Source organism: Hetaerina americana, unplaced genomic scaffold (genome assembly GCF_022747635.1).
Source record: "Hetaerina americana unplaced genomic scaffold, ioHetAmer1.1.p SCAF_21, whole genome shotgun sequence".
NCBI classification, from domain to species: Eukaryota; Metazoa; Arthropoda; class Insecta; order Odonata; family Calopterygidae; genus Hetaerina; species Hetaerina americana.
The window spans coordinates 3,267,207-3,285,859 of record NW_027286775.1 but is presented as its reverse complement, the minus strand read 5'-3'; the positions used below and the strand labels follow the sequence as shown (position 1 = coordinate 3,285,859).

At 38.9% G+C, this 18,653-nt stretch overlaps 1 protein-coding gene across 1 annotated transcript in view; it reads left to right on the top strand.

Annotated features, from left to right (window-relative positions):
• The window catches only part of LOC139688648 (acetylcholine receptor subunit alpha-like), a 412,718-nt gene that overhangs the window by 375,920 nt on the left and 18,145 nt on the right, over positions 1-18,653 (top strand). Inside the window, exons 8-11 of the mRNA XM_071586214.1 lie at positions 10,647-10,793; positions 13,366-13,764; positions 16,044-16,137; positions 16,315-16,470. Coding sequence (XP_071442315.1) covers positions 10,647-10,793; positions 13,366-13,764; positions 16,044-16,137; positions 16,315-16,470 — 796 coding nt within the window. The remainder of the gene's footprint in view (positions 1-10,646; positions 10,794-13,365; positions 13,765-16,043; positions 16,138-16,314; positions 16,471-18,653) is intronic.

Sequence of the window (18,653 nt, the reverse complement as noted above, 5' to 3'; positions counted from 1 at the left end):
CTGGGTTTATGAACACATTAAAAGTATCGTATCGTAAAATATCGTATCGTATCGTTCCATTGAAGAAATTTCAGCATGGGAATCAGGGCGACGCGGTTCCCCATTATAATATCGTAAAAGTATCGTATCATAATATCGTATCATAAAAATCGTATCGCATCTCTTCATCGAAGAAATTTTAACGCCGAGAGAAAGGCGACGCGCTTCCTGTCATTTGAGACACGGCAATGGCTGAAGCAACTATTTCTGCATCTCCAAGTCAGATACGCACATTATTTGCTATAATCCTTTCGAGATGCTTCCCATCCAATCCACGTGACCTGTCAGAAGACATTTTACATCGAATCCGTGTAAGTTCAACAAATCTTGGTATGGAGGAAAATGAGGAGATGCATAACCAGGCTTTGCTGTTTATTGAAGGCATGTGTTACCTCATGAGTGGCAGTTTATTAGTGAAGTTAGAATGGCTGCACCGATTTCAATGATATTTGGCTTTTGGGATTCGTCTCAGCCCAGAATAGCAGAATAACTATTAATATATTGTAAAAGTATCGTATCGTAATTATGTATAAATGATTTGTTTTGTTTTTAGCAATTTAATGACTGAGCTTCGTAACAGTATTAAAAACATTGAGAGAATTGTTGAGAATTCAACTCGAGTTAATTCGAGCTAAGCCCAGCTCGAGTTGACACGTCACTATAGTGTCTGTAAACAAATCACATACGACAAGCAAACATTTAGGCTGCCGGTCAATTTGTTTGCTTCACATCATTATGCCGCGACGCAGAAGATCTAACCTTTCCCAACAAACCCGTAATGCAATTAGGCTTCGGAACATAATCAGCTCAAACGAATGTACCCCTGCCGAACCCCCAACAGAAGGAAGTATATGATACATTAATGAAGGCAATGGCTTATGGAAATGGTGGCTTATTTTTCATGGATGCCCCTGGTGGAACTGGGAAGATATTCATCATGTCATTGCTTTTAAACGCTGTTCTTGCGAGATCGGACGTTATGGTAGCAGTTGCTTCTTCTGGCATAGCGGCCGCAATGTTGGAAGGATGCCGTACGGCTCATTCAGCGATAGAGTTGCCGTTAAACCAACAAAATTCGGAATAAGTAACATGGAACATTTCGAAACAGTCTGCAATGGCCAAAATGTTAGTAGCATCTAAAATCATATGAGACGAATGCACGATGGCGCACGAACGCGCCCTGGAAGCTCTTGACCGGACATTGAAAGATCTGCGCAATGACTCGAGATGCTTTGGTGGCGTAATGATTTTACTGCCTGCCGATTTAGGCAAAACACTGCCATTCATTCCAAGATCGACTACTGCCGATGAAATAAATTCTTGCCTCAAACATCAACTGATAACAAACATGAGAGTTGCATCGCTGAACGATCCGTCCGTCTGCTGGCTGGCATATCTCCAAGCAATTGTTGACTCTCGGTAATGACCGTGTTCCTGCCGACGAATCGAGCGGATTGATTTCATTTCCTCGGAATTTTTGCAATTTCGTTTCACCGATAGATAAGCTCATCAACAAAATGTTCCTGAATATCATTGATAACTACAAAAATCACAAATGGTTGAGTGAGCGAGCAATTTTGGTGACTAAGAACAAAGATGTAGATGACTTAAACTTCATAATTCAGATTCGAAAGACTCTGCGGGAGATGCCACAACAGTAACTTTTAATGGAGTCATCTGCCAATATGCATTTCAATGCAACAATTTCAGAGTTTAAAAATCATTCGCCTTGATCGAGGTCAATGATTTTTACACTCTGAAATTTTAACATAGATATTCATAATTCAGAATTAAATCGTTGGTACATTGCATTCATTCAAATCTATTGACTTTGTAACAAAGAAATGCGAAGTCGCCAAGTAATCATCTGAATTTTTAAGCTCCTTGAATGTGCCTGGCTAACCAATTCTCAATTTACAGCTGAAGATTAGCTTGGTGGTCATGATGCTTCGTAACCTAAACCAACCAAAAATATGCAATGGAACGCGTTTGTTGATAAAAAACTGATGATCAATGTCATTCACGCTACTTTACTCAAGGGAAAATCCAAAGATGAAAAAGTTCTCATTCCGAGGATTCCTATGATCCCAACCGATATGGCCTTTGATTTTAAACGAATACAATTTCCAATTCGTATTGCATTCGCGATGACTATTAATTAACCACAAGGCCATTCATTGAGTGTTTGTGGTCTGAATCTAGAAAACCATGTTTTCCTCATGGTCAATAAAATGTGGCATGTTCACGTGTTGGTAAACCATCCGCTTTATGTGTTTTGCACCTGATGACAAAATAAAAATTTTTGGATATCTGAAGGTGCTTGACTCAATAGAATAAACCCGCATGTGTATATGTATATATTGAATAAAGAAAATGTCTTTCTGACAAGCCATTGTAATACTTATTTATGTTGTTTTATTATTTTTTTCTTATATCATTATAACAAGTCGAATATGATTAAAATCAGTACAGCCGTTCTTGATTTATAAATGTTATAACTAAACTGATTCATGATTGTTTGGCGGCACGAAGTTCGCCGGGTCAGCTAGTATGTGTGTGTGTGTATATATATATATATACACACACATATATATATACATATATATATATATATATATATATATATATATATATATATATATATACACATATATATATGTACATATATATATATATATATATATATATACACACACACACACATACACTCCTATATAAAAGTAATGCGCAAAAGTTATTAATATTAATACAATAAAGATAAAATAAAGATAACTATTAATATTAATTATAAAGCTCTATAGGGTCTTCTCGTCCTTCAACAACATTTAAGCTATTTGACTCAAAAATCAAATTATAATAAATTAAATTGAGACGGTTAGTATTTCGTTGAACCCTTCATACCAGTCTCCTATTAAAACACTAATGATTATGCTACCTTTGCACGGTCAATATACTGTGGCCGTTAAATCAATATCACCAGGCAGGCCAGACCTCTTATATATTCAAGAAGACATGTTTTTGATAAACAGGTGAACACTAATTTTGCCGAATTCCTTAAAGTAAAATTAAACTAACAGTAACAAAAAACAATAACAAATTATACTAATTTAATCATAATTACTATTAATAACAAATTAATTAAAATATTTTGATATAATCTTAAAAATAAGTAAATTAAAAATTTAACAAAATATACTATAACATATTATAAAGATAAATGATCTTAACCCTATTATTTATGTAATATATAATATTTATAGAAAAAAATCGAGCTTATACCCTACAATTGTTAAACCAATAAATAGTTACTTTAAAAATAAATTAAATAAATAAATGATAATAAATTAAATTTATTTCTCAAAAAATAGATACCTTTATAAACGAATAAAATATCTTTACAGAGAGTTATTTTTGATACTTATGAAACAGTAACCAAATTAAACCATCAGCTCTTATAAAATCGAGATTTCAATATAAATTAAATAAAATTAATCATTCCTGATACAAAAGGTACTACAAAAAAGTATGCTTTTTCTTAAATAAATTTTCAAAATATTTCAACGTTACTCTACAGTACTAGTAAACTATTACAAAACCATTTTTTTCAATAAAATACTAAGGTAAAAGATAATTCTTTAAAATAAATCCTTATTAAGATAGTAAGTTAATTTTTATCAACCAATTCTGCATTGCACAGGAACCTTTCCAGTGTGAATGGAAAATTCCCTAATACATCTACTACGTTACGACTGATCTCATTTATCACGAGAGTGATGGGCGATGTGTGCATATTTTAGAGCCCAATAATCAAGAAACTTAATAAATTATTTTACTTTCAAATCCAACTTCAGCACGCTACAAAAAAGTGCATTCGTTTAAATAAAATTATTGTAGCCCATTACCTACTTATATATAAGCTGCACCTTGACCTGACATACTTATCTTTAATAATTAAGAGAGTTCCCCCTAAAAGGACACTCTTATGACGGAGGTATACAAACTGAAAACAAATATAAGTAAAAATTATCGTGGATTATCGATTAAAGATCAGGCTCCTCTTAAGAGACTAAAATACCACCAAATCCTTTGGGTTTCAAGAACTTAACTATTACTACCCGAATTAAAAATTTAAGTCAACATAAAAGGGTATCTAATCCTTGTTTATATGTCTGAATTTCATAGAATCACTCAATAAATAATAACTAAAAATATAAATTTCACCTAAAAATTTCAGAAGCTATAACAGTAAAAAAATTTACTACAAACCAAAAATAATCCTTTTCCCCAATCGTATAACCGCGGTTGCTGGCAGGAAATTTACCAGTAAAACTATTACTATATCTAAAATGACTTAATTAATAATAATAACCACTACAAAACATTTACTTTTAGTAACCAAAATTCATATGTGGAGCAAAATTAAAAGGAACATTTAGTAAGGATAAAACTTATCACACTAAAATTATGAAAATCAAATTCAAACAAATATTTTTTTGAAATTAAATTTAAAATACTTCGCCTTTCCACATAAACCACTTTTATTACGACCTAGGTTTCGTTATGGTATAACATCATCAGGTAAAAATACAAGTCAAACACAGTCTATATAGTTCTGGACGGAGTGGAAGAGGAGGGAGGGAGGAAAGCCAGGATTGGTTGAGGTAGGAAGAGGGGGCGGAATGGTAACATTGAAAAATTAGCAGGCTGGGAGAGGGAATTAATACATTGTTGAAAATATAAAATAACAGAAATATACATTGCTGAAAAATACATTGTTGAGAGAGAAAAAAAATGTATAAAAATATTGTTGAAAAAGAATAATAAATTTTCTTTGCGCCGATTAGTTGGCAGAGGAGTGGGGGAATGGGAATTGCGAATGGCACTGGGTAATTAGGTGATTAAGTAGCAGGCTGGGAGGAGTTAATTCATTGTTGAAAAGGCTTTCCTTGGTGTCAGTTTAATTGGCTGATGGGCGAGGAAAATACAATAACGGGGAACGCGAAGGGTAAAGAAATTCGTTGGTCAAAACCTCTCCTCCGTAATCCATGTGCTGAAGTATTTCTAATTGCTCCAGTACATCGAGGGGGTGGCCTTTCTCCTCAAAATGCAGGATTTTGGGGATGAAATCGCTGCTGTGACCACAGTCTCTCAGATGTTTGGAGAAGAGTGACGTGGAGATGTTTTTTCTAAAGCATGCTCGGTGCTCCTTTATTCTCGTCTCAAATCTCCTTCCCGTCTGGCCTATGTAAATCCGGTTACAGTCTTTGCAGAGGAGTTTGTACACCCCACTCTTGTGCATAGGTTTAACTTGGTCCTTCGTGTGGCATAACAGGTTGATTAATTTAGATTTATTGTAGAAGGCCGGTCTCACCTTTTCTTTTGGGAGGATTCTTTGTACTTTTAATGACAAGTGGCCAAGAAAAGGAAATCTCCGCCACTGTGGCTGGTTTTCTGCAAATGTGGGAGAACTATACAAGGCTAGCTTAGCTAAACGGGATAGTTTCTTGTTGTAAAGTTTATTAATTAACACCTATCTATACCCATTGTTCACCGCAATCTGTTTTATGATGCTGAGTTCTTTCAGAGTGTTCTCTTTAGACATGTGGCTAGAACATGCTCTGTGTACCATGGCGTGGAAAGCTGATAATTTTTTAGAGAAGCAGTGCCTAGAATTATGGTGAATGACTTCGTCTGTATAACACTTCCTCCTGAGAATGGAAAAATCAAACCTATTGTTTTTAATTTTAATAGTTAAATCAAGAAAGTTGAGGGATCCATCTGCTTCTAATTCCTTTGTAAATTTTATATTTTTATCTCTAGAATTAAGGAGATTTAAAAAACCGTCTAATTGTCTGTCAGAACCCATCCAGACACAGAAAACATCATCTACACATCTATACCAGCAAAGGATATTCTTTAAGAGGGGATTCCCTGAGGACAACAATAGTTGCTCAAAATTGTCCAGGTAAATGTCTGCTAGTAGCGGGGAAAGCGGAGAGCCTATAGCCAAGCCGTCTTGTTGTTGGTAAATTTTGCCGTAGAACACAAAACTGTTTTGTTCTACACACACTTTTAAGGAAGAACACAATTCAAAAATTACAGGGGTTGGAACCTTTGCTTTAACAAGGGTAACTTCTGCAAGATTTAGAGCTTCTGATCTTGGAACACTGGGGAATAAATTTGTAACATCAAACGATACCATTATGCACTTGGGGGTTACTATTTCTTTAGACAGCACATCCACCAGTTCTTGTGAATTTTTTATTCCAAATTTCGTGGAAAATTTGGAGAAAGCTTTGAATAAGACGTTTAACTTATTAGCCCATAAGTGATTTGGGGCTAAAACATTGGAAATCACAGGCCGAATAGGAGCACTGCTACACAGATTTTTTACACTGATTTTATGGATTTTTGGCAGACCAAAAAATCTGGGCACTGATGGATTCATTTGTATTAGGTCGCGTTTCTCCCGGGGGCTTATTATCACTTCACAGGAGTTGATGGATGGAGTTCCTCCCAGCCTGCTACTTAATCACCTAATTACCCAGTGCCGTTTGCTATAACCATTCCCCCACTCCCCCACTGCCAACTAATCGACACCAAGAAAATTTATTATTCTTTTTCAACAATATTTGTATACATTTTTTTTCTCTCTCAACAATGTATTTTTCAACAATGTATATTTCTGTTATTTTATATTTTCAACAATGTATTAATTCCCTCTCCCAGCCTGCTAATTTTTCAATGTTACCATTCTTCCTCCTCCTCCGCCCCCTCTTCCTACCTCAACCAATCCTGGCTTTCCTCCCTCCCTCCTCTTCCACTCCGTCCAGAACTATATAGACTGTGTTTGACTTGTATTTTTACCTGATGATATTATACCATAACGAAACCTAGGTCGTAATAAAAGTGGTTTATGTGGAAAGGGGAAGTATTTTAAATTTAATTTCAATATGAAGAATTTCCACCAAGTGACGCCAGAAACTGTTGCAAATATTTTTTTCATCAAAAATAGTGGGCAGAACGTAAAATTAGTAAGTAAATATTCCGATAGTTACCCCTCAGATATGAAGTTGCTCGAACAGGGCGTGACGAAGAGATGGATAAAAAAAGGGGTCATTCAATTTTTATATATTTGACTCGATCATAACAAATGATATTTTTAATGGATATTTAGCAGGTAATCGTCTTATCAATATAAATATTTAATATAATAATATATGTAAATTATTTATTCTTTTCTAAAAAATTTTAACTTATTTACTTAAATGATTAATGTATAATATATATCTTTATGTTAAATAAGATGTATTATCTATAATTAAATAAATTACTAAATTATAAATAAGATTTTATTATAAATATAAATATCTAATAATAGTAAATATTAAATGTTGGTTTATAAAACAAAATAATTAAATAAAACAATACTTTTTTCAGTAGAAAATTAAGTAGAAAGTGCCTGAGCTGAGCTGGGCCACTGTGATAGGGTGGAACACGAGTGATCACTTACGCCTTTATTATAATTACATCTTATAGAATTAAACTAATCCTGAGACATCAAAAATCACTGTGCATCACACACCAAGACATATCTTAAAAAGGCAAGCTAAATTAAGCTAATAGGTTCATGCCCTATTTATGAGAGAATGTACCTCTCTCTTTTTAATCAATTTATCTTTAATATTATTTACCACAACTCTAATTACAGGCACTGTAATCTCCATTAGAGCAAGCTCTTGAATACTTATATGAATAGGCTTAGAAATCAATTTAATATCCTTCATTCCAATAATAAATAAAAATAATACACCCTACGAAAGAGAATCTTCAATGAAGTATTTCTTAGTTCAAGCACTAGCGTCCACCATTTTACTAACATCTGTATTACTTGATGAAGTTCTCTCGGGTCTTCCACCGGGTCAGGGGTTCCATGTTGGCCGACGTTTCGATGCCCGACTCGTGCATCGTCTTCAGGGATGATGATTGCCACTCGGTTTTTACCCGGGAAAGTGCCAAATCTTACATCTGTATTACTATCAAACTTCTTTGAAGAAAGAATTAAAATAACAGAATTAGCATTATATAGAGCTGTACTAATAAAAATAGAGGCAGCGAATTTTCACTTATGATTGCCAGGAGTAATACAAGGAATATCTTGGATAAACTGTTATATTATCATAACTTGGCAAAAAATTGCCCCTATAGTTTTATTAAGCTACCAAATAGTAAGTAGTAGAATAATTTACATTATAGTTTTAATAAGAACTATTGCTGGGTCAATTGGGGGGTTGGCACAATCTTCAATTCCAAAAATAATAGCATACTCATCAATTAGTCATATCGGATGAATAATTATAGCCTTAATAATTAGAAATATATACTGAGCAATCTATTTCCTACAATATTCAATTTTAAATATCACTTTGTTGATTTTTTTAACAAAATAAAAATATATCATTTGGCACAAATTTTTTCTACTCAAACGAAAAGATCTGTAAAGTTTATTATATTCATTAATATAATGTCTCTTAGAGGATTACTCCCCTTCTTAGGGTTTTTGCCAAAATGGATGATTATCCAAAATATAATTGCTCAAGAAGAATTTATAATTATATTCATTATAGTTATCACTACCATAATCACTCTTTACATATACTTGCGCATAATATACAGAGCATTTATAATAGAAAACCAAAAAAAACCCCTGATCTATAAATAACATCTCTTTACCAATTATACTAATTACTTGTGGTATAACAATCATAGGTTTACCTATAATTACAATCACTATATTATAAGACCTTATATTAAATAAACAAATAGCCTTCAAAGCTATAAATAAGAGTAAGAATCTTTTAGGTTTTAGTAATAAAAACAACTTTAGAATTGCAGTCTAATATCATATATTTGACTATTAAACCACATAGCAAGAGAGGATTAAGTATTCCCCGTCCATAGATTTACAGTCTATTGTCTAATCTCAACCATCTTACTAAGAATTATTACAGGGTCATTAATAATTTGGAAATAACGATAATGAGACAATGATTATTTTCTACAAATCACAAGGACATTGGTACTTTATACCTTATATTCGGAGCATGGGCAGGAATGGTAGGTACAGCCTTAACCCTTCTTAGCGATTAAATAATATGAGATTTTGGCTATTACCTCCAGCCTTAACCCTTCTAGTAAGAAGAAGTTTAGTAGAAAGAGGGGCTGGTACCGGATGAACAGTGTACCCACTGCTCGCAGGAGCGATTGCCCATGCTGGTGGGTCAGTAGACCTAACAATTTTCTCACTACATCTAGCAGGAGTATCTTCAATCCTAGAAACCGTTAATTTCATCACAACTACAATTAATATGAAAACCCCTGGGATAAAGTTAGATCAAGTACCTCTATTTGTATGGGCAGTAGTAATTACCGCAGTATTACTTTTACTTTCTTTACCTGTTCTTGCAGGAGCAATTACCATATTATTAATAGATCGAAACATTAATACATCATTCTTTAACCCAGCAGGTGGGGGAGACCCAATCTTATATCAACATCTATTTTGATTCTTTGGACATCCAGAAGTATCCATTCTAATTCTACCAGGATTTGGCATAATTTCCCATATTATTGCACAAGAAAGAGGGAAAAAGGAAACATTTGGAGCACTAGGTTTAATTTATGTGACAATTGCAATTGGAGTATTGGGTTTTGTTGTATGAGCACACCATATATTCACTGTAGGTATAGATGTGCGCGACACGCGAGCATACTTTACATCAACAACAATAGTAATTGCTGTTCCAACCAGAATTAAAATTTTTAGCTGACTTGCAACCCTTCATGGAAATCAGTTCAACAATAGCCCATCACTGTTATGAGCATTAGGATTTGTGAATATATTCTATTGTTTCAGGCTTCACTTTGTGGAAGTATTTAATATCCATACTAAAAAGAAAGACGCGTACTTTTCCACATATTTTATTATACGGTGAAACATATTGTACCGTATAATAAAATCTGTGGAAAAGTACGAGTCTTTCTTTTTAGTATGGATATTAGGATTTGTATTCTTATTTACTGTAGGAGGTTGAACAGGAGTAGTATTGGTCAATTCATCAATTGATATTGTAATGCATGACACATACTACATAGTAGCTCACTTCCATTACGTTCTTTCTATAGGAGCAGTATTTGCCATTATAGGAGGATTAGTTCACTGATTTCCCTACATGAACACTCACACGTTGGAAAGTTTGAGATTTCGGCCTTCTCTTAGATCTTCTTCAGGTCAGACTGACCTGAAGTGAATGTGTGAGTGTGTTCATTAATTTATACATAAACACAAATTGGAACCAGCCGTGGATCATGATAAAAAATCCTACCAAACGGGCAGGGTAAGGCAGGAATAATACACGGAGAAGGTAGGCACTCTTGCTTGTTTTTCTCGGTTGCGAACGGTATAGTTCTCTGAGAGCATTCAAATGCGGTGTTTTCTCTCTCTCGATGTTTCGTCCTTACCTGGGCTCTCATGGCATGTTGTCCTGAGGCTTCTTTGTTGCTCATTTCAATAGACACTCTCACTCTCTCTCTCCAATCCCCGGCAGTATTTGCGTGACAGTGGTGGTGCTCAACGTCCACTTCCGGTCTCCGCAGACGCACAAGATGGCGCCCTGGGTGAAGCGGGTCTTCATCCACATCCTTCCTAGACTGCTCGTCATGCGGAGGCCGCAGTACCAGTTCGAAACCTCGAGGTATGTATTCTGGGGATTTAGAAGGGTAATTTATCTTTTTGTTGCTTCATATCGATTATGGACCACGAAATCAATGTTATCGATAAATCTGCATAGACTAATAGGAAGGATCGATAATTTGATACATAGATTCATTGCTATCCATTCATTAATCATCGTCATCAGTATTTTACTCCGACGGTTTACTGCAACCATCTATTCTCCTCTATTCAGTGTTTTCAATTCTCTCACACCCTCTGAGGAGCTTCTCACCCTCATTCATCTTAATTTTGTCCTAGGCACTTGTCTCTTGGCCTTCCTCGCGGGATCTCCCCTTCAATATTTCTTTCTATTATGTCCCTAACTAATCTATTCTGCCACAAGATGCGTCCAATCCATTGAGTTCTTCTTTGCGCTTGAGTTCTCTCCACGGTCCTTTCCTCTCCTGCTCTGCTATATACTTCCTCGTTCCTCACTTTCTCTGCCCATTTACTCCTTAGCATTCTCCTCCAGCACCATGTTTCTAAGGATTCCATTCTTCACCCTGTCTACTCTTTCAAAGCGCCATGTTTCTAATCTGTAGAGTGCCATGTTACTTATGAAGGTTTTTATGACCTGCTTCCTTGTTTTCAACCTTAGGTTCTTTGAATATTCTCGTTGCCTCTTCTTTACGAATGACTTCTTAGCTTGAGTTATTCCTCGCTTCGAACTAAGTCCATTCCAATTCATACTGATGGCCAGTAAAACAACGGATTCCACTCGCTCTGGTTTCAATCCTCGAATGTTGACATCTACCTTCAGCTTATCCTTTCCACAACCAAGGATTTTAGTTGCCTTCTTGACGATGTTCATATTATATTCCCTTCTAGTTGTCGTTGATTTTCTTGCAGCAGGTTTCTCTCCATTCTTCCTTGGCCTTCTAACAGCTTCATATGATTTGGTTCTGCAACTTCTTATGAAGAATATCCTGCTTCATTTCTTGGATTCTTATATTCTCTTCTTTCCTCTATAAGGTCTGTTATTTGAGTTGTTGTCCATGGCCACTTAGATTTCGCCACCTTACTCAAGACTGATTCATCCACAATTTCGTTGATTATATTCCTTATATGGGTCGCGGTAGTCCAGTGGGTAGAGCGTGGGACTGCTGACCGGAGGGTCCCGGGTTCGATTCCCGGGCAAGGCACTCTGGGCACCTGCAGCTCCACCCAAGCTAAAGTGATTTTTCGGGTACCAGGTCTTCCTGGGAAACCATAACCGGTACAGGGAAAGGAACTGGCCCCCCTACCCTGATGTGTGAATTTTCACACGCCGTATAGGTCTTAGTACTAGGTGATCTCTACCATCACCTACTAAACCGACCTTCGGGTTGATTACTGTGTTTATGGTTTTATATTCTTTATTTTATTCAATCACCTTTCTGTACCCTTATGCATCGACACCCCGATCCCAGCGCCTCCACCTGTCGCTGTACGCTTCCTGGAAGGCGCCGACAGGACCCTTGTTCAGGCACCTCGTCACTGCTTCCTTAACTTTATCCAGCGTTCCAAAATGGCCGCCTTTCAAGTTCCATTTTATTCTTGATAAGTCCAGCTTGGCCACATCGGGACTGCCGGGCGGCTGAAATCACGCGTCCAAGAAATCACGCGAGATTGTCTCTTGAGCAGCCTTTTGATCCTGTCAACAGCACCGTCGGGACCATCTTGGAGCACACCTCTCTAATGCCTAAATCTTTTGTAAGAATGTGATGCACTGTGGTTTTCAGAATATTGCACTCTTCTGCTGACATTCCGACAGTTGGGATCAATCAGAATTGACCATGTCTCTCACTTTTTACACAATTTCGTCGCACTTTGTCGTTGACGGACGTCAGTGGCGTTCCTTGTCGTTAACCTCCTCCCCACCCTCCCGGAAAAATATTGTGCTAGCAGAACAACCATTCCTCGGGACATTGCTTTATCTTCCAAGCCCGATTTTCCGATCTTAGCACAAAATTCCATGCGTATAATTTTCTCCAATTTCGCTCAAAGAGGGTATTTGCCTCTACCATTTATTGTCCTCCATAAAGAATTTTAGCAGTCTTTCTCCCATAGTATTCGGTTTTCCCGACCCGAATTGTTCCACGCTGTTTGACCCTCTCGACTATTTCCAACTACAGCGCTCCGGTCGGTCGTCACGAGGGGCTACAGGAGCTAGAGGAGGAGAAGGGGAAGGAGAATACGAAAATTCTCCTTCCGTCCTAGTCTTTCACTTCAATTTTATCATAATCCTCTCCGCCAGCACAATTTCAATCTTCCTGGCCCGTTCATCTAGAGTAACCAACCATTTTTACCGACTAGCCACCCGAGTTCACCCGAGTATGAATCTTCAATATCGCTGATTTACTCTCGAGGGCACATTAGGAAGGATATAGTCGCTTACCGTTCAGCATGGCAATCCCAAGCGTTCGACAAATAAAATTCAGAGGTTTTTCGGCGTCCCTCCTTGACCTTGACCTCCACCCCTCCACGAGATCGGACTCGCCCCCGGCAGGTCAAAGGGCAACAAAGTTTTTCAGCACGTTGCCCACGCCCCCTCGCTCCGCTTGTCTCGACAGTCACATGTTCGCGTGCTGCACTTCGTCGGCCGGGGCGGATGCAGCCGCCCGGTATGGTTCCGGACGGGTGGTGCTACGGACGGTCAGGGGCGGCACGGAGGTGCGGCCCTGTTACTACCCCTACCAGGCGACGGCCCCCTGCGAAGCTACCGAGGAGCCTTCGACGGCCACCGCCCCGAAAGCGGCCTACTTGGACTGGCCCGGGGCCCTGGACTGGGCCGCAAAGAGGACCTCGCCGCCCCTGCTCCTCCACCACTCCAGCATCCCACAGGCCTTGGGCCCCACGGCCCTGCACCACCACCCGCCGCACCATCACCTGGCCCACATCGCAACGCCCCGCGGAACGCCGAGGCTGCGGACGGCCAGGGACCACCGCCCCGCGGCGCTGCCCCCCCTCAGGTGAGACCCCCGCTTCACGAGGCGCCTCGCCCCGATCAGGCGCCCGGCCACGTCATCCCTTCCACTCTACCATCTCCCCAGCAAATTATCACTTCCCGCTTCGCACAAGGGATGTCTGTTACGTGCGTGGAGTCGTACATTTTTAGCAGCATTATGTTCTATATTCTTGTTAATATCATCGCTATGGGCGAGGAGACTCTTTAATTGAATATGAACGGGATGGGATTAAGCAGTGAAACCGCGATTCAACGGAGACTGCACGTCGTGAATACAATTAGTGCGAGTGGATCCATATTCAAGCTTGGAACTACAAATCGATTTCTGGGGTAAACTGTTGTGCACTGTCAACGAGTGTCAATGAGGTTTTCCTATCTTTCCGGTGGAAGGTTCAAACTCTCGACATTTTCCTAATTCTCTTTCAAGTAGTTATCAGCGCTCCTTAAAATAGCCACAGCGGCCATTATCGGCAGAAATTACTAATTGCACGGAAAGTAGTGCATAAAGAACTTTGAGGAGCTATATCGTTTCCCAATGCAGAATTCACAGCTGCGGATACCAGTAAAGTGTTTCTTCAAACTCCTAAATTGGGTATTTCGACTCCCTTAGCCCGGACCGAACGAACAATTTACTCGGAGAATAGTTCGTATTCATAGGTTATATTTCTATGTTTTTTGTGGTTCCATCTTCTGGAGAGGATCACTAAAGTATAATATTACGAAACTATAGTAAAACGTCTATTACTTAAGGCATTGACGGATCCAGATATCCTTCTGCGAGGGAGACCTGATGCACAACTAGAGCGATAATTTTAGATAACGCTGTCCTCACAATTTTTATAGAGATTAATTAAAGAGCTTGAATGTGACATAGGTAATCAATTTCATAGGGTGATGATGTAATTAACATGAATAGAGCACCATTTATCTCGTCATTATTCACACAACCATCGGTATCAAAGCAATGCATTTGAATGGATTTCTTACTTATGTAAAATGCCAATTATGTGTTTACCGATATTTTTCCATTAAATATAGGTTCACCTGAGCAGTATATATATATATATATATATATATATATATATATATATATATATATATATAATTATATATAACACTTTTTGAAAGTCTCACGGACGTGAATAATAATGTATAACACTTAGCACTAGTGGACACAGACAAAAACACAGAAACAGACAAAAAAGAGACTCACTATTTTTCGAATTTTCGGTGGTCGTGACCACCTTTATCAAGGAAGAGAGGGACAGAACTCAGTTCTGAGTTCAGAGTGGCTTAAACTAGGCCAAGTGGAACAGTTTTCCTAACATGGAAGTGTTTTTGACGAATATGGTCACAGTATTGGGCACATACAAGAAGCATTGCGTTAGGTGAATAAGGTTTCACAAGGGGGAGGGAATTGATGGAAAGAAGATGAAGTGGGAAGGTTAAAAAGATTCGTGAAAACTGATATGGAGTGCGGTTTTTGACGGCGCGGAAACGTGGTCGTTGAAGCAGGAAGATAGGTGTAGATTGGAGGTTTTTGAAATGAGGCTGTGGAGAAGGATGGAGAAGGTAAAGTGGAAAACAAATGGCGAAGTGGTGGATATTATGGGGGAGGAGAAGGTATTTTTGGGAGAAATCATAAGGAGGCAGGAAAAATGGATGAAAAGCATTCTGATTGCCAATGGGATGTTGAAGGCAATGATAGAGGGGAGAATGTTAGGCAAGCGAGGAAGTAGGGATAGGAATAGGATAGATAGGGATGTTGGACGGAATGAAGGGGGAAGGAAGTATTCTGAATTGAACAGGAGTTAATCGTAATGAGGGGTGTCCAGTTTAATTTTGCTAAGCGAGGCTAAGGAATGAAGTGTCAGTCAGTCTCTGATTCATCCGGAGCCCACCTTAAGCAGCGGACTACCGAATGATTAATCCGATCCCTGTTTTGCCGGCGTGACTTTATAAACGTCGCGAATGTTATTTGATGTGTTCTTATCGCAGTATAGAAGAAACTACGCATTTGTGTCCCATTACTTTTTCGTGCCTATTTTAAGGCTCGTTCGTCCGTTTACCTATTTCTTTCGGGGCTAAGCAAAAGAAAAGTTACCTTTTTCGGCAACCATGGCAATCCACACCCCCGGCTGACCCGATCAATTTTAAATGAGGATCTAGCGTTAGTGTGCCGTGAAAATCGGACTCATAATTCACCCGCGAGATATTTAATTGTTAAGCTGGCCTGACAGTCGGCGAGACGGACTCACTCATTCTCCTTCCCGCCGAGCGCAGCCTGGCGGACGGCGGCAGCCCCTTTTCCGGGAGCTGCCAGATCCACGGCCCCCTGGGCTCGCTCACCCACCTCACGTCCCCGCTACCCGCGGGGGCGGCAGCCGGCGGCGACGACGAGGAGGAGGAGGAGGAGGGCGGCGGCGTGGAGGACGCACCGGTGGAGGAGGAGGACCGGGATGCGGCGGCGGCGGCCAAGCGGGTGACGGCATCAGCCACGGCGGCTGCGCGGGCCGCGACGCCCTGCCCGCGGGCCGCTGGCGACGAGGAGGAGGATGGTGAGGAGGGTGGCGGGAGAGGAGGCGACAAGAGCCCCATCCTACGCAACCCCGCCTTCGCCCACACGCACTGCCCTCCGGAGGTTCACAAGTCGTGCTTCTGCGTGCGCTTCATCGCCGAGCACACCAAGATGCTCGAGGAGTCAACAAAGGTGGGCACCAGGTTTCCCCTCCTTCCCCCACGGGGTAAGCTGTGCTTTTCCATTCAATTTGACAGCAAAGCTGTCCAATTAAATTAGATTGGAGTACTCTCCCATTTCTAGCAAGAGAATTAATATGGCTGAATAAATTCAAGGTGCTTAAATTTGTGAATTTGAAGCACCTTATGCAATGATATTCCCTTTATAATCATATAATACCTTGATCAAAAAGTTCCCGGAATAACCACCGTGTGGGTAAATAAAGATTAATTCATGACTAGGTTCCATGCACTATATCATTTTCAAGTCTTAATAAACCTTTATTTGGTGGAAAATTGTAATAACCTTCATCTCTGTAGTCATGGAACATTTACACCACATTACACCTGACTCTGTAATTTATATTGGTTTTTAATCTACGTGAGTGATATTTAAAAAAAAAAATTGCAATAGGTAAGGAATGGGTGATAAATTATAAAAACGTGTAGATTGATAGTGGTTTTGTATTAAATAGAGATTTGGGAAAACAATGTATGGTAACTTTGAGAAAAAATTTTTATTTATCCCATACTTTTATTTGAAAACCACTCAAGTAAATAAATCATGATTATGGTTTTGGTAACTTAATATTAGCATTGGAACAATGCTAAGCCTTGAAATCCAGTTTGTGGTTTTTTTAAAATTTTATAGTAAATATTAACTATATATGGAAAAATACATTAAAGTTAATGAACAGCAAATGATAATTTTGGAGTACTGCACCCTGGGATATTAGGTTTTGCAAATGAAAAGTGTTAACAAGAAACTGAAAACCACTGCCAACCTACCGCTTAATAACCCCTCTATGACATTAAAGTGCCCCCCAAATCTCTCAGATGTCCTCTAGGTCGCTAGGCCCCTTTCTTAATCCTTCACAACTCCCAACATTCCCCAACTTTGCTCAAGTAGATGAGATGCAAAACCGGCTCCATAATCATCACCTCGTTTTCCATTCCTTAATAGCAACTTCTCAAATACTACCTTGATCAAAAATTTCCCGGAATTTATTCAGAAAATTAAAAATACAAGTTTATTCATCTAAATCTATATTGTCCCCTTCAAAGTAATCCCCATCGACTGCAACACACTTATGCCAGCGCTTGATCCAATCCTCGAAACATTTTTTATATTCGGTTTTCGGTATGTCCATCAGTGCTTCCTGCGATTTTTCCATTACTTCCTCTCGGCTGCTAAAACGCGTTCCCCGTAATGGTTTTTAACTCGATTGAACAGAAAGAAGTCACAGGGAGCCAAATCAGGTGAATTCGGTGGCTGTTGGATGGTATTTGTTGCATTTTTCGTCAAAAAATTACGAATAATGATAGCACTGTGCGACGGTGCGTTATCATGGTGCAAAATCCACGAGTTTTCTGCCCACATTTCTGGTCTCTTTCGGCGAATTGCTTCACGCAAACGTCTCATAACGCCCAAATAATACTCTTTGTTTACTGTCTGGCCTTCTGGCAAAAATTCATGATGCACTACACCGTTGTAATCCATGAAAACCGTCAGCATTGCCTTCTTTTTTGACTGAAAACGACGTGGTTTTTTTGGTCTCGGCTCATTTGGTGAACGCCATTCACTTGCCTGATGTCTGGATTGCGTGTCGTACTCATAAACCCACGTCTCGTCTCCAGTAATGATCCTTTTGATGAATGTGGGATCGGATTCAGCCTCGCAAATCATGTCTTTTGCGACGTCAACACGGTCTCTTTTTTGCATGAAATTGAGGTCTTTTGGAACCAACTTTGCTGCTACACGACGGAAACCCAAACCATTAACCACAATGTCTTGGGCGGATCCATAGGCAATGTTCAAGTCCTCCGCTATTTCTCTGATGGTTAATTTGCGGTTATTGACCAACATTTCTTTTACTTTATCAATTTTTTCACCGACTTTCGATGTCGATGGTCTGCCACTGCGTTCATCATCTTCGATTGACTCACGACCACTTCTGAACCGCTCGTGCCACTGGTAAACGACCGTTTTTTTTAGAGAATCGTTGCCGAAACACTTTTCCAACATTTCCAACGTCCGTGCGCCACTAAATCCGTTTTTTACGCAAAATTTAATACAAGTTCGTTGTTGCAAATTTAAATCCATTTCTGAAATTGTAAAAAATCGCCAACACACACAGAGATAGATGTACTCTTGGC